The 17,056-nt window shown below is 41.6% G+C and overlaps 2 protein-coding genes across 2 annotated transcripts; both read right to left on the bottom strand.

Annotated features, from left to right (window-relative positions):
- Positions 1–1,516: 1,516 nt before the first annotated feature.
- Positions 1,517–6,640, bottom strand: MAM_06061 (uncharacterized protein; the record flags this gene model as incomplete). The annotated part of the gene is made up of 5 exons (XM_040824859.1): positions 1,517–2,774; positions 2,836–3,045; positions 3,115–4,531; positions 4,588–5,064; positions 5,191–6,640. The coding sequence occupies 5 exons, from the start codon at positions 6,638–6,640 to the stop codon at positions 1,517–1,519; spliced, it is 4,812 nt and encodes a 1,603-aa protein (XP_040677022.1).
- Positions 6,641–7,838: 1,198 nt separating this feature from the next.
- On the bottom strand, positions 7,839–8,990 carry MAM_06060 (putative Glucoamylase; the record flags this gene model as incomplete). The annotated part of the gene is made up of 1 exon (XM_040824858.1): positions 7,839–8,990. One exon carries the CDS (start codon positions 8,988–8,990, stop codon positions 7,839–7,841), a length of 1,152 nt encoding a protein of 383 aa, XP_040677021.1.
- Positions 8,991–17,056: the final 8,066 nt, after the last annotated feature.

Genomic DNA, 17,056 nt, shown 5'->3' with positions numbered 1-17,056 from the left:
CGATGAGAATGAGATGATGAGGATTTGCTTCTTTGGGCTGCATCATGATGCATCAGCATGATCCACCGAACAAGACGTGATATTTCATTTATGCAACATGGCAACGTACCCATTTCTCCCAGTTCTCCCAATCGCACCTTGTGACCTTGGAGTCGAACACCCATCTTTCGCCCCAGAGCAAAATCACCATCCAAAACAGGAACAAAAAATGCGGAAAGCTCAGGAGACGCCTTGGGGTTAAATTAACCCTCATCAGATGCGCGACACGCAGGGTGGCTGTCGTGAGCATGCGACTCCCTGGGCCGCATATCCAGGCGAGGATGACCTGGGATAAGACGCGCGGACGCCCTTCCTTCACGGGTTTGAGCATGGCTAGACGGCTGAACATACTGACGCCATTACTTCTTCGCCAAACAAGCTGGGTGGCGACTGTCAAGCCGTTGTGAATGGAAAGTTGCAGACGGCAAAGTAAATGGGCCTCGAGCAGCGGGACGAGATGTTCAAGGGGTGGGCAGGGAGCTTGGCGTGAGCCACTCGGTGGGCTGTCTTTAGTTTTTTGTCGTTTGCGAGTCAGAGTTGAGCCGAGCTGGCTAGGCCTTTCACGATCCGATGCACAAGGACAGAGAAGAGTAGTAGACCGGACGGAGTTGTTTATGTGCGAGTCACATAAGACGTAGGCAGTGGAGTAGAAACGAGTGAAGGTCGTCGCCAATAAATTAAACAAAATGGAACGAAAATGAACACAAAAAAGCCGTCAAATCTGCCCGTTGTAAGGAAAAATGACAAAGGGAAAGAAGGCGTGAAACTGATTCGAGGACGGAGACTTTTTGTTACATGTCAACTAGTCTCAGATGCTGGCTGCTGGTTGGACGTTGGACGCTGGACAGAGGGAAGGAGCAGCCAGCGATGAGCGCGGGACACACAACCGCCGGGGCTAGTAAGTGGCTTAGCCAAGGTCTAACCAGACTTACTAGGTGCCTAGTACTTCACTTGAATCCTTCAATTCGGCGTCAAATATCATCTACGCCTCAACCATTGCCTACTTATGTTTGCTGCTACTCCGTACAGTCTGTCTGCCGTGGCTCCAGTGTTCAGTTCACCAAGACTATGTTGAAATACACGTGTCGACTGCTCAAGTGGACGACCATCTTGACCAAGTCTGTGGGGGCCGGCACACACCAAGGTACGGAGTACTTACCGTCCAAAGCTGTCTCATGCATGTCACCCGAGCCATGGCCCATGATGCACAACCAGCCGACATCCCTCCCACAAATACGACTTTTCTTTATGCCCTTGATCCAATATCTGTTTTTCGACTCCCTCAACAGTTCCCGACAGTTCCAAAAAAAAAAAAAAAACGTCCTGCTGTGCCCCTACTGCATCGTATGCCGCCCAATTCTCTGTAGTTCATATTGCACCTATTCCAATATCATCCATGCCGTCACACTTCGTATATGAGTGATGCACATCACAAGTTACCGCCATGCTCATCTTCCCTTCTCTTGAAAATCGGCGCTTACCGCCTTGGCGGGACGTCGGAGCTTTCATCGCTCACATCATCATCATTGTCCTTGCCTTCGCTTCCCCCGCCGTCTTCCTCGTCTTGTTGTTGCAGCTTGGGCCTCTCGGGCCTCTTACGAAGGCTCAAAAACCTCTTCAAGCCCGTCGGCTGCCGTAGCTCCTCGGTAGGCTGTTGCAGCTCATCATCTGCTGGGTTATACTCATACTGCAATCGAGGCACCAACAGTCGGTACGGTACGGTAATACCCGTTGGGTCCTTGGGATTAACCTCCACATTCAGACATATGTCGAGGCCGCCCTCAAGGTCAACGATGAACTTCTCGGCTTTGCGCATCTGCTTCACCGACAGCCCCGTTGGCGTGCGATGGAATGGCCGCATCATAGCATCCGACCCGTCATCGCGCCTGGTCGTCTCTGCCGGCTGGCCCCCGACAGTCCGGGAATGCTGCGGAAGTTCAGCTGTAAAATGCAGCTCATCCTCATCTGAGAACTCCGAGTGTTCATATGTACCACCGCCGCGCAGCCCTGATGGTTGGACAGCATGAGAAGGGTGGCTGTCGACGAAGTAGCCGTCCCCGTCCTCGCTTTCACCACCCCATTGTCCGTTGATGCCCCCATCATCAGGCCGCCTTTTGCTCCCACGTCGACCGTGGCTGAAGAGCCCCTTCTTCTTGCTCTCGCCGCTTCCAAGCGACATGGTGCGGGTGAGCTTTATCGGCCGAGGACCATCAGTCGAGTTTCTCCGCGACAAACTGCGGAATAAACCACTCACGCCTCCAGAGACAGGGGGTCTGTCACCCCGAACTGAAGTACGCGATCCGTCCAATCGATTTGACACCGATCGAGTTCTGCTCCCCAAAGAGAGTCGGCGAAACAGGCCTCCGCCGCCGTTGCTATTCGGTGGGCTTGGGCTCCTATCATAGGACGACAATGGTGGCGTCGGGGGCGGCGTTCTGCCAGGCGACCAGGGACGAATAGAACACCAGTTTCTGTGTGGCAGAAGGTGCTTGTTGTTTCGAGGTTTCCCATCTACACCATGGTGGAATAGAGGGGCCATGCCTTCCTCCGTTTGCCTGTCGAAATGATGAACCTTGTTTCGCTTGTTGAGTAAATCTGCCAGCAAATCCGAGGGCGGAGCATTTGCAATAGCTGACGATACAACGTTGATCATGTACCTTGGGTCCTTGTGCTTTGGCAAGCCGAGCTTCGAGTTCGAGTAGAACTGACCAACCGCAGCCAAGTGAACATCACCACTACAGTGAACGTCAGATTGTCATACTTTCTGGTGGTGTTCGTTGCAAAAGGAATCTTTACCTTAGAATCGTGATTCGCAATGATTTATCAATCGCTAGATCCTGCAGATCCTCCATAATTATGCTTCTCTCGTGTTTATGGTTCTTGGCAGTCCAGTGGTTATTCAAGTCGTCCAAGACCTCCACACCACCATCGATATTATTGAGGACTTTGCCAAACATGCCAGTTCGACCAAGAGCCTTCACGGGATCCATCAACCTGGAGGTTAAACTTGACACAGTGTCAGTCAAGACCGGGCAAAGAAGAACTTTATTCCAGGAAATAAAATAAAGCACTCACATATTTTCCAACCAGACCATCCTGGGATATGCGATTGGGACGCCCAACAACACTAGTAAATGCTCGACGTGGCCACGTCGTACCTCGGCATACATTCTGTTAATGATCTTCTCCCATGTCTGACTATTAACCACATCATACTCTGTTCTCTCGGTGCGGCAGTCTACTGCAAGCAGGGCAGCTTTGCCTCCCATGGAAACATAAACACTACGACTCAGCTCCTTGATGTACGGTCCAGGTTCTTGACCAAGAATCCAGCTGGGTTCTGTGTTTTCTGTCTCAGTCAGAACGCTTTGGTGCTGGAAGAGCATGTAGTACTTGAAAGCAACCGCTCCCAGGCCGGCAAATACCGGTGATCTCATGTAATTGTCAGGATAAGAACCATATCCGTCGAAGATGTCGTGGTCATCATACATGTTGACCATGGGAATCTGTGATGCTGCCAGGCCGAAAAGACCCTGAGAGAACCACACGCAATAGCGCTGTAGATAGAATTCTTCCATTTCATCCTGCATGCTCGCAGTGAATGCAGCCCCGTGTTTCTGCTGCGGATGCCGGATCTCAAGCCACTCACGCAACAGGCTGCATTCATGAGCAATAGAGTCATTGTAAATTTGGTCTCCGCCTCCAATCATGACATGGAATGGCTGCGACTGGTGCGTGTTCAGAACATCACGCCACATAGGATCAGGGCCGCTAAGGTCGTCAGGGTTGACACTGGCACTAAATCCGTTGCAGCTATGGAACATGATATTCATAGCTTGTCCCCGAGACGGCACCCAGAACGCCATACAAGGGCCACGGTTGATACGATAGGCGATGCGTTGCTGTTTCTCTCGCAGTTCAACTTCGATGTTAAACCTCCAAAAGGTGCAGCCTCGCTCTGCGTGAAGACGAAATCCTCTCACATCCTTGTACTTTTGAAGCTTTTCGCCATCATTCTGAATGCGCTTTTGGCGACCAGCGAAGGATTGAGGTAATTCAATTGCGCAATTTGGAGGGGGCATATCGGGCGGACTGCGTGTCTTTTCGTACAGGCCTTCATCTGTTTCCATATAAGACAGGTCTCTGGCTTCTTCAAGATGCTCCACCGGGCGTACGTAGAGAGTTTCTCCTCTACGACCGAGCTTGGGGTGTCCCGCAATCGGATCCACGTATTCAGGTGGTAAGTCTCCATTCACTTGGAGTGGCGGAGGGGGTAGAAGTTGAATCTCCTGTACAAACAGGCGAAGCATAGGTGCAATGTCGTAGGACGACTCTGAATCTTGTGTCACGATCATGACGCTCCCTCTCCAGATCTCGCGGTCTGACACAGCACTGTTCTGAGATCGCGGGGGTACCTTCTCCTGACGAATTCCGCAATATCTCAAAAGGGGTCCGCATTTAAGATACAAGGGTGGCTTGAACCGAGTTGGGGCTGAAACGAATGAGCACACATCGTCGGTAGAGACTTGCTGTTTTAGACTCGCTTACCGTTTGTATCATCATACTCGCCGTCGAACGCTTCGGCTTTCCGTGGCCTGGATGAGTAGGCATTATTTTTGCGGCCACCAGTGTTCTCCCACCAAGCCTTATTCTTGTCGCCGAGGGCTTCGTGAACTTCTGCGAGGTCCAGTAAGGTCCCACCGAGAAACCCAACAGTTGCATTTTGATACTCATTCAGCCACACTGGCGGCTGATACAGCCCTTCGCCGGGACGCAAGTTTTCCGGGTCCTTGAAAACCATGTTCGAAACTCGACGTTCGGGGAGGCTCTCGACAGAATGGTCCTTGTCTTGCCGTTCAGGGCGCTTTCCGGCGACGTCTGGATCTTGATACTCGGGACCGAGGTTTTGCATAGTACTGATATTGGCGTTCCCGCGGCCCGCATGGAGAACATACGCTTCGTCAGGTCTACACTCCTCTCCATAGATGGGTTCAGTTGCTCGACGTTGTAGTCCTTGAAGATGCTCTTGTGCTGTTAGAACGGGAGGCAGTGCTTTGTCTCTAACCGCACGAGGGAGCCTGCTAGCTGCTCCATTTGCTTGAGCTGGACTAGGTTGAGTAATAGCAGAGTCAGGCACTTCCCTCGCCTTACTTGGCCTGAATGAGGTCCATTGATCCGCGGGAGGGTCTTTGCGTAACCTGTTACTTCCATTCCTTGTAACATTCATTCCACTGCTCACGCCACCGCTGAAGAAAGCCGTTGTTTGTCTGACCGGACTTGTTTGCTCAGCCGTGTGATCTTTCTCATTCCGCGAAGCGCGCTCACTGAAGCTCAGATTTTGTCTTGATAGCCCAGCCCTTGGCTCTCCATCTTCCTGTTGCTTGGGCACGTGGGTTGGTGGTGGCGGACCAACGGCACGATTCAGATCTCCAGTTTCGCTACGATGGCCCCTGGCAACTAGAAGCTGATGTTGCGGGTATGGTTGCCCTCGAGCTCCAGTTTCCGCGGGGTCCATTTGAAGCTTGCTTGCTGTGACATTTGGTGCAGTGGCTTCTGGAGAATCGCTCGGCGTGTCAATGGGTATTCGGCGAGCGTGTGATTCAGTCGATTGGGCTGTGGAGGCATCAGCAGCTCGTTTTGCGGCACGTTCCCTAGCTCGCTGCTCCGCGGCTTGGACTCTGGCTCTCTTTTCCTCCTTGGTCATGCTATCGAGCGTCAGCTCAAGCCGTTGGAGGGGCGAATGGTCGTTTGCAAACTTCTTGCGGCGCTCCGACGGCACAGTGACGGACGGTCTTCGAGATCCTCCCGCAGCAACATCTCGAGGCGCCATGGATGGCGCAACGACGCTTCTGCCGCCAGTCACATCGTGTATATGATACCTTGGGTCGTCTGGATGTTCTTCGCCGCGAGTCGTGTAGTGACCTTCGGGCTCCATGCCGTCGTCCACACGAGCAAACCAGCCTGATGACAAAGGCTGCGGTTGTAAAGAGGTCGGCAAGACTTGGTCCGGGTTGGATTTGAACCTGATGTAAGAGGGTTCTGAAGTCGCATACGGCTGATGATGGCTTACAGGCGGGCGTCGAGGATACTCGGGCGCAGTGAGAGAAGGCTGAGGTGACCGAGGAGCTGATTCGAAGGATGGCTCTCGGTATTGTTCTGAAGACTGTCGATGGGGTCTGCAGAACGTTTCTTCAGACATGTGCAAGACAGGTTCTTGTGGAATAGTAGCATCAGCAACAGTAATATTTACGTCGTTGCCAACAGTGTCAGCACCCGCAACCATGCCCACGCCGACACCCAGGGCACCGTTAGCTACGAAATCTTGGCGCTGATAAGAAGGCGGTCTAGGAGCCAGGCCTTGGGCCGCTCCAACAAAGCTCGAAGCCGTGGGCGAGTGGGGGCTGAAGGTGGACTCTGTAAGCGCATCGGTGTTGACTGAAGCACGATTCGACCTGGACCAGCGCGGAGGTTGGGCATCAAGCGAGCGGCGGTGCTCATGCGTCGGGTACGTGTGCGTGCACTCGTCGTACTCGTCGTCCCTCGGCCCCTGCGAACCGTGCGAAGCAGGGAGATGGCCCCAGTGTCGCTGCTGTGCCGCCATGAGAGGTGACGGGGGGGGGGGATGATCAGAAACAGTACGCAGTACGGAGTACCACGGCGGCACAACGTCCAGTCTCGATCTCGCGGATTCGAACGCCAGTGATGACAAGAGGGCAGGCCAGCCTGGGACCTAAAAAAGAGCGATGAGAATGATGAGAATGACGGGAATGATATGAGAAGGAAAGGAGCTACCGCGCAATGATGAAATTACGACTACTCCGTAGAACTACGAAGTAACTAGTGAGTTATCCTAACAAGACCAGATGATGGCGCCGGCGTCAGGGTCGCCCGTCTCGTGTCGCTGCCAACCAGGAACCCGAATGATGTGATGTCTCCGTATTTCAATGTTCGGCTGATGAGCGTGGCTCACAACATGGCCTGGGGTCCCTTGCAGGCTGTCATTAGTCGTACAGAAAGGAAGGAGCCAACATCGAAGCGACGGTATACAACAGCAGGCAGGACTCCGTGATTGCCCAATTGATGGGCATCTGGCATCTGGCATCTGGCATCTGGCATCTGGCATCTGGCATCTGGGACAGAAGCGAGAAATTTGCGAAGGCTCTGTTCCGCAGTCCATGCTCCATGCCGCCAAGGTCGCCGGCAGATGGGAAAGAGCCGGCGGCCAATTGAGCGAGAGAGATGAAAATTTTGGAAGCTGCACTTTGGAACTCTGGCGGACGGCAGGCAGGCAACGCGGAGAGAGGGGGTGGGGCGGAAGAGAGTACGCGGGCCGGGGCCGTGGTCAGACTGGGAAGGTTCGGTGGAGCATCCTGCCAGTCTGCCGTTCAGGTCCAGGAGTCTAGCATGCTGCCGGTTTGCTGTCCGCGGGAGCGCAATGCAATATTGGTCTGCACTGGCACCAAATCCGAACAATCAATACCGGTCCTCGTGCTCCGTCTTTCGTCCGTCACCAAACTCCGCGAGCGAGAGTGCCGACCGAGCACGCCAAGACCAGAATTCGAGTTTGAAATAAGGAGGCGGGTAGCAGCAGACAGCAGCTGATCGCCGTGGCGGCTGTAGAAACCCACCACCAATGACCAGCCGATATCCCGGGTGGCTTGGGACACCACTTCAGTGCACGAAAATAAAAAATAAGGCTGGTATGTTCGAGTATATGCGGTAGGTACTCCGTACAGGGGACGGATGGGCTGACATTACTCCGTACCTCAACGCAACTTCGCGACTCCCGAACTTGACTCCTAGTAAACTCTCCCTCTACCAGTTCCTCGACCTCCCAGAAACATATAGCTATTCCAGCCCGCCGTGCCCGATAGGAATTCGGTTTCAATCGAATAACCAGCATCATCATCTGCCCAAGAGTAGCCATCCCAATCATGCTCCTGGCCGTTGATATCAATCCACTTCATGTCCCTCATGTACGCGGCGTATTTCCAACCATCCCTGGCCGGACGGCCACTGCCCATTTCAGTGGCTGTAGGCAGCCCGTCAATGCTGTAAACCTCTCCGTGAAATGAGAAATTGCTTGATCTAGTGGCCAGCGTGTTTCTTGGATTTACGCCTTCGAGAGCGAATAGTGAGGCAGGGTAACAACCAATATAACGACCCATGGTGTAGAGCCACCAGCAACCGTTGTGAAGCCTGTATCTGAGTTCGATTTCCTCCTGTCTCCCTCCTTGGACGGAGAAGGCAGCGATGGGCATGCCTGGGGAGATTTCCTTGTCGTACTGGAACCATCCCCTCTCGTAATTTTCGTCGACACCTGTCTCATATCCATCAGTGGTATAGTAAGTAAATAGAACAGGTCCTCCCTTGTCCGCAGCAGGATAGTATCTCCAGCCAGCTTCGACCGTCTGTTGCCATTTAACTGTGTTATTAGAGTGGTCGAATTCCACGTACATGGCAGCAATTTGCAAAAGGGACTGGTCTCCGTCTTGCTTGACAAACGGTCTGTGGGTAGAGATGTAGGCGCCGCCGCCGAGGTTCCAATCATATGAGGAAGAATGGGCGTACCAATGCTTGCCGCGGACACTAACAGCACGAGCATGAAGCTCAGTCGCGTTGAAGTTGTCGTCTCGGTAAAGAGGAGCTGGTTGCTTCATTGGAACATTGTTTTCGACTCGCACAATTGGAACGGTTCCGTCAGGACCCTGTGCTCCAAGGCCGAGGGTAACATTTCGTCCAAATTTCTCCTTGTCCGCTCCCGCGTGCGGTTCTAAGGGGGGCGTGAAAACTTTACCCTGGGACTCGCGAGTGACCCAGTCTATGGTGATTCCATTCTCTTTGGTGGTTTTGACAATGTTCAGCTCAGCCTTCTTATCGGCCGACGGTGCGGCTGCGGTTGATTCAATTAGCGCAACGAGGGTTGCTGCCTTGACGATTTCCCAACGCATAGCTGATGATGAATGGTGTGTTGGACTATAGCGCGAGGCTGCCATTCTCAAAACTCCGATCATTAGCTTCGACTTATATATTCACAGATTTTATCCACCCATGAGACCAGGAATTAATGTCATAGCTACAAGAAGTGTGTAACGAGTCAAGTCCAACACGATAAAGTCTAAAAAGCAGTGACTTCGTCTATTGCTTCGTCTATTGCATTGACTGCACTATATATAATGAGTCAGGTCTACCATAACAGGTTGTGGTGCTGGTGTTTAGTTAGGTATATTTAATGACAATACTCTGTAGTCTGCTTGGATCTTTATATTAAGGGGCCTGGTTTACTCTAAACTCTTTGCCTTCACAGTATCAATGCGCCTACTAGGCTTCATGAGTCAAGTCTGTCAGCAGAAAAAAAAAAAGGGTGCATGCAACTGTGTGTGTAATTGCGCAGTATAAAAGGTCAATTTGCGTCTCTAATTGCTGGAGCGCGTTCCACTTTTGCGTAGTGCAGTTGACCTGGCGATTTTCCGCCGACAAAGTCCAACACGATAAAGTCAGAGACCTAATGCTCGCCTAAGCGTTTAGAGGCCTGTGGGGCACACTCACTCTTAATTTAACTTAACACAACAGCATAACAGCTATCTATAATAGTATGGCAGCTACTAAAATAGCATTAAACTAGCGCCTAAAAACCCTATATATATATTAAGGTGGGTGTTCTAAGCAGAGTAGACAGTGGTGTAACAGTGGCTTAGGTTCTAAGACACAGTAGGTCTATTTCTTAGGAAGTAAGTTAGGTTAAACGCTATAGAGTAGCTATTAAGAGTAGCTATTAAGCAGTATTAATAAGGCTGTTAAGAGTATAACTCTTAATAGTAAAACTATTGCTTAGATTAATTAATAGAGAACTAAACTATCTACTACAGCAGAATACCTTCTTCTTAAGTACTTATCTATCTCTCTATTGTAAACTAATAATTACCTTAATTATTTGTCTATCTATTAATCCCTAACTTATAGCAATTAATAAGTAATTTAATAATTACTTAGCTTACAGTAATTAATAGGTAATTTATTAATTACTTTGTAATTATGTAACTTAGTATGTAACGTCTTAGTTCTCCCTTGTTATAGCTGTGCCTTCCCTAGTGCGGCCTAGTCCTTCCTGCGTTTAGTAACGTTTGTAATATTATGCCCCTCCTCTATTAGTCTTGTCCTTAAGGCTATTAAAGCAGGCTGTCTAAGGTCCTAGGGTAACTTTCTTCTTCTATTATTATGTGCTATTATGCCTGCTAATTATATTGTTAAGCAAAAGTTAAAGGCTTCTAAGGCATTAGTTCTTTATTGCAACAATCTTCTAGCGGCTATTCTTGCGAGTTCTTTTCTTCTAACTATACTGTTTTATTCTGCTTGCGAGAGCTATAGTATTCTTAAATGTTAAGTTTCTCCTTCTAACTCCTCTTAATATATAGAGTATGTTTATTTAAACTTATTATAGTGTAACATTTAGGGAGTGTTTCCTGCTTAGTTGCAAAATATTGCGTCTTAATATATTAAGTTAGAGCATAAGCTAGAAGAGGCAGAAGAGAAGGTTCTCTGTCTTTAAAAATAAAAGAAATTGTAGTTTAAGAAAATAATATATATAGTTGCATATAGTATTAGTAATATTAAAGAGTTAGAATGTATAGAGCATAAGGAAGCTAAATAGTTTTAAAAGAATACTAGTGTTCTTTCTACTTCTTTAGATAATTTAGATTCTACGTTAGTTTATTTCTTAAATGCTAAGTTTAATATTAAGTTGTTAGGTAGTACTTAGGCAATTAATTAGAATGCGCTTCTTAGGACTAAAACTATTAAAGCAATATTAAGTAGTTTGTAAGGTTGTTAGCTAGTTTCTATGTGTTTTCTAAGTTTAAATATTTCTTTTATTTAATAAGATAATGATAATTCTTTTTATCTTCTTTAGCTCTAAGTATTTATTTAACTTTATATTTGCTGTTATTTTCTGTTGTAATATTTATAGTAATTATAAATTTATCTAGTGCTTTCTCTAGCAATAATATATAAAATATTAAATAGATTCTTATTCTATCTAGCAATAATAATTTATAGTTAGTTTCTAATATTTTCTGTTTAATAAGGAATAGTCTAATTTTCTTCTAGTTAAGTTTGTTGCTAGGTTGTTTTATTTTAATGTTTTTGCAAATAAGGTATGCTTTATGTCTCTCCTCTAAGATTAGCGCTAGCAATCTCTTTTTGTCTGCATAGTGCTTTATTTAGTTCTGCAAAAATATCTATTTCTATTGTAAGTATTTCTGCGTTTCTATAATCTTTACTGCATGCACTATAGCTGCTAGTGTGTGCACACTGCGTGCTGTATATGTTTTAATAATAGAGTTATATCTGTAATTTGCCCTAAATAGTAACATCTTTATGTTATTAATCTTAGAGCTATTGTAAGCCTATTATGCTAGTAGTAGCTATTCTACCTAATTATTCTATTAGTAGTTTATATAGCTTTATAGGTATTATTTAAGTATTTAGTTTAGTATTTCTATTTGTCTGTCTAATTGTAGGTAGAATGCTATTAATAAGCTCTATTTAACTCTTATAGTTTCTATAAGGTATTTCTAAAAGTTTAACGTGAATAATTTGTCTTAATTTAATATAAGCTTTATTAGTAATTTGTATTATATAATAACTATTTTAAAGAATATATATGCTAAGTCTTTAGTGTTACTTAATTCTATATAAGAAATATAGTAAGCATACTTTATAAGTTTGTCTATAATAACTAGAATGCTATTATAAGCTACTTCTATTATTAGTTCTTTTGACTTTAGTAGTTTAACAATAAAGTCTATTATAACAGTTTGCTATACTCTATCTAGTAGTAATATTAGTTGTAATTCTCTATATAGTGCGTATTGCGCTGATTTTGCTTTATTGTATATATTACATTTTCTAATAACTTCTTGCACTATTTTTCTGCTTTCTAGGAAATTATATAATCTTCTTAATCTATTAAGTGTCTTCTCTACACTTTAATATCTATATAGTAGGTGTTTATATATCTCTTTAATAAGCTGCTCTTAAAGTATACTAGAAATATACTAGCGTTTATTGTATAAGAAAGTCTCTCCTTTCTTAGATAAATGCGTTTTTGTTTCCTAATTATCTAAGTAGCTGTTATTCTTAATGCATAATGCGATCTTCTATATTTATATTTTGTCTAGCTTAACTTGCTATATTATGCTAACTTCTTAGGTGCTTAATATAAAGTTTCTATTCTTAGTAGCGTATAGTAAGAGTGCATTACTTACTTACTCTTCTGATTTTAAATTCTCTCTTTAGCTAAGTGCGTCTGCTCTTCTGTTTTTAGATTCTTTATAGTATATAATCTTAAAGTTATAATCTATAAGGGTTTTATACTATTTAATTTGTTATTTATTTAGATCCTTTATAGTTAAGAATAATATAAGATTCTTGTAATTAGTATAGACCTTAATTTAATGCTTTACTTCTATAAGATAATGTCTCTATTCTTTAAAGCACTTAATAATAGCTATAAGTTCTTTATTGTAAATTCTATAATTTAATTCTAGTCTGTAGAGTTTCTTTAAGAAGAATATAACTAGATGTAATCTTTTTTAGTTGTCTTATTGTCTAAGCTGTCCGCTTAGTGTAAAGTCTAAGGCGTTTGTTTTAAGCTTATAAGGTTTGTTCTAATTAAGTGCTTTTAGCATAGGTTCTAATATAACTAACTCTTTTATTTTCTAGAATGCTTTAGCTTCTTTATTAGTCTATTAAAATCTAATTTCTTTCTTTATTAAGTTTGTAAGAAGTTATAATATATCTCTATATCTACTTAGGAATTTCTAGTAAAAGTTTATAAATACTATAAATCCTCTAACTTCTTTTAGGTTTATTAGTATTAGCTATTCCTTAATAGTTTTAATTTTATCTAGACTTATTTATATCTTACTATATATAAGTATATATTCTAGAAAGTATATAGTATTCTAGTAAAACTAGCATTTTAATGCTTTAACTAAGAGTTTATTGTCTTATAGAGTTTATAGTATCTTATGTATATATTGTTTGTATTTCTTAAGAGTATTTAAATAAATAAGGATATTGTTAAGATATATAACTATAAATACTCCTAGTTGTTTCTATAGTATTATATTAATTATTCTTTAAAAGGTTGCTAGTGCGTTAGTAAGCCTAAAAGGCATTACTAAATATTTATAGTGTTCTCTGCTAGTTCTAAATGCTGTTATCTATTTATAGCCTTTCTTTATTTATATAAAATTATAGGCTTCTTTTAAGTTAAGAGTAGTAAACTATTTAGCTTTTCTAACTTTATCTTATATTTCTGTTATAAGCAGTAATAAGTATTAATCTTTAATTATAATCTTGTTTAAGTATTAGTAATTAATATATAGTTATAGTTTTCTATTCTTCTTTAGTACCTATAGAATTAGGTATTCTGCTAGGGACTTTAATAGTTATATATATTTCTTTTGTAATATATTCTCTAGATACTTCTTAAGCGCTTAGTCTTGCTTAGAGTTCTGCAGATAAATTCTGCTGAACGTTAGTTTAGTACTAGGCTAGACTTTAATCTTATAGTTCTAGCATATATACTCTAGTAGTTCTATTTCTAGCTCTCTGCTAAACAGCTTGCTGTACTGTAAGTATTTCTTAGGAATCTCTATTATATTAGCTTTTAGCTCTCTAGCAATTATATATATTTCTAGAGGCTTATTATAGTTTAAATAAGGTGCCTTTTATAGGCTGCTCTCTATTTTATAACTACATCCTAGTAAATCCTATTAAAGTTAGCTAGTTCTCTAATTAACTTGTAGATTGCTTGCTTGCAACTAGGGTATTCCTAATATAACATTATGTTTTAAGATTACTATAATATCTAATATAACCTAGTGTTTTGTGCTTTATATATTAATAGGGAGATTTGCAATTTCTATGTTAACTACTTCTTAGCTATACTTTACTGCAGTCCCTTCTATAGTTATAAGTTAGTAGGGCTTGTCTTTAAGTGTTTAAGGCAATTATAATTTGTTAATAAGATTAAGCAAGATAAAATTTCCTTAAGCTCTGCTATTAATTATTGCCTAGATCTTTCTTTCTATTATTATTATATTAATTATAAAGTGTGCTGTGCTGCTAATATTTGCAGTATATAGAGACCTATTAGATCTCTATTAAGGAATTAGTCTTAATTGCAATAATAATTATTGTTTCCTAATTTATTAATTCCTCCTTTATATTGTTTAGCGCGCTATATTAGCTGCTATCTTTATTAATTATCTTCTAACAGTTTGTTAGAGCTTTCTTAGTAATTACTTAATCTACTATCTATATTAATTAAACTTAGGCTAAGCAAGTTGCTTGCAGTTATATAGTTTCTGTCTTCCTTGCATTATAAGAGCATAGTTTAAGTAGTGTATATATTGTCTATAGCACAGTATAATTTTCTGTTTAATATCTTTAAGTTAGTTCTTTATAATTTAAGTTGTATTATAAGAGTAGTTCTTCTTTTCTCTTTTTGTTTTTGTGGAAACTATCTACTACCTTACTTGCTGCTAAAGTGTGTGTAGCAGTTGTTATTATAACAGAAGGTTTAATTAAGAAGTCTATATTTAATTTTAAGTTTATCTTTCTTAGTTAGATAAATATACTCTTTATAGATTAGTTCTAGTAAAGGTTCGCTCCTTAGTAATAGCGTCTAGTGTTTCTAAATGTCGTTAAGTACTAGTTAGGTTCTAAATTCCTAATCTTTATCTAAACTAGTATAGTTTGCTATTATATAGTTTCTTTTATTGCTTGCTATACTTAAGTTTTATATAGGCAAGTATTCTTAATTTGCGGCATAGAGCTTTCTATCTTTAGGAACTAGCTTCTATAGCTTCTTAGGGCTTTAGCACTTATTTGCAAAGTGTCTAGTCTTGCTATAATTATAATAAGTCTTCCCCTTTTCCTTATTTGCAGCGTTAAGTTCTATTAGGCCTAGGTGTGTTCTATAAGCTGTAGATCTATAACGACAGCGTCTAGTATTTAGCTAATATTTCTGTAGTAGACTTGCGCGATTTCCTGCGCTTCTTCCTCTACGTTTAAGTTGTCTAGCATAGAGTTAATTGTTGATTTTAATAATCTTGCTAGTAAATTTGTTAAAAGAGCTAGGTTAGTCTTCTTTTGCGACTTTATCCTTTACGTCTTTATGTAGAGCGTTATAGAGTAGCTCTATTATACTATTGTTATCCTAGTTAAGAGATGCTAAAATGCGTTGAAATTCTCTAATAAAGTGCTAAGCGGATTCTATCTGTCTAAGAGTTTTAATTTTGCATATTACTGTCTGGACCTTATTAGAGTCTCTAAAGGCTGTCTTAAGTTCCTTTTTAAAATTTATATAGCAGTTAAAAATCTAAGCAGTTTTGTTCTTAGGTGGATTATTGTTAAGGTAGTCCCTAAGAGTTAGCTCCTACTATTCTATAGCTTTTCTAGTGAGAAGATTTCTAATGTAAAGTATCTTTGCCGCAGGGTTAGCAATAGTAGTATTAACTTAGAGGTAAGCTTTTGCCTAGGTAAGAAAGGTGTATATATTTCCCTTAATTCTATTAAATAGTTTAGGTTTAGGAAATTTAAGGAGAGTAAGTGCTCCTTTCTATTTAAATTGTATAGCTTAAATCTACGCAGTAAGATCTATAATTTATTGTTCTATCTGCATAATAGCTTGGGCAGGGTTAGTAGTATTTCCGCTTGCTATTAATATTGTAAAGGTTACTGCTTGTAGTTTAAGGTATAGAATTAATTAAAATATAATAGTAGCTTAAGTTCTAAGTTATAGTAAGTCTATTTCTTAGAAAGTAAGTTAAATTAAGTATTACTAAGTAATAATATAAGTATTATAATAAGGCTATTAAGAGTATAACTCTTAATAGTAAAACTATTGCTTAGATTAATTAATAGAGAACTAAACTATCTACTACAGCAGAATACCTCCTCCTTAAGTACTTATCTATCTCTCTATTATAGACTAATAATTACCTTAATTATTTATCTATCTATTAATCCCTAACTTATAGCAATTAATAAGTAATCTAACAATTACTTAGCTTATAGTAATTAATAGGTAATTCATCGATCACTTTGTGATTACGTGACCCGGCACGTAACGTCTTAGTTCTCCCTTGTCATAGCTGTGCCTTCCCTAGTGCAGCCCAGTCCTTCCCGCGTTTGGTGACGTTCGTAACAAGTGGGTCACAGTGTTGGCCGATTGAGGGACTCTTTAGGTATAATAAAAGAAGACTTAAGTAATCTAGTTAATTACTAAGCAATAAATAATAGAGATTCTTAATATATAATAGAAGTAACTTATAGTATAGTATAAAGTTATATATTATAGTATATATTAAGAAGTATAGTTATAAAGGCTTAATTTCCTCTCTATTTAGTTAAAGAGAAGAAGAGTTATTTATAAGTAAATTCTATAGTAAAGCTACTTAATTAAGTATAGCTTATAGCTTAAATAACTCTAATAGCTATTTCCTTCTATAAAGTAGTTTAGCTGTCAGCGGCAGATACTGCCCACTACAAAAACACATACAAAAACAAGAGAAACAACTATAGTGTTACGAACGTTACTGCACGAGACACGGGACGGGACCGCACTGGTAAGGACAGGCATAACCTATAGGCACAAGAAGAAGGCAGAGGCATATAACTAGCTATATAACTTAGAAAGTAATTAAAGAGGTTAATATTTAAATATATTAACTAAGGAGAATTAAACTAATTAAACCTTAAGCTATTTAATTAAGGCTTAAAGAGATTAATAAATAAGCTAGTTAATTTAGTTTATAATAAAGAGATAGATAAGTACTTAAGAAGAAAGTATTTTACTATAGTAAATAGTCTAGTTCTTTATTAATTAATTTAAGTAATAGTTTTACTATTAAGAGTTATACTCTTAATAGCCTTATTATAATACTTATATTATTACTTAGTAATACTTAATTTAACTTACTTCCTAAGAAACAGACCTACTGTA

This window comes from Metarhizium album (assembly GCF_000804445.1).
Source record: "Metarhizium album ARSEF 1941 chromosome Unknown scaffold_18, whole genome shotgun sequence".
Taxonomy (NCBI): Eukaryota; Fungi; Ascomycota; class Sordariomycetes; order Hypocreales; family Clavicipitaceae; genus Metarhizium; species Metarhizium album.
This window is presented reverse-complemented; position numbering and strand designations above follow the sequence as displayed.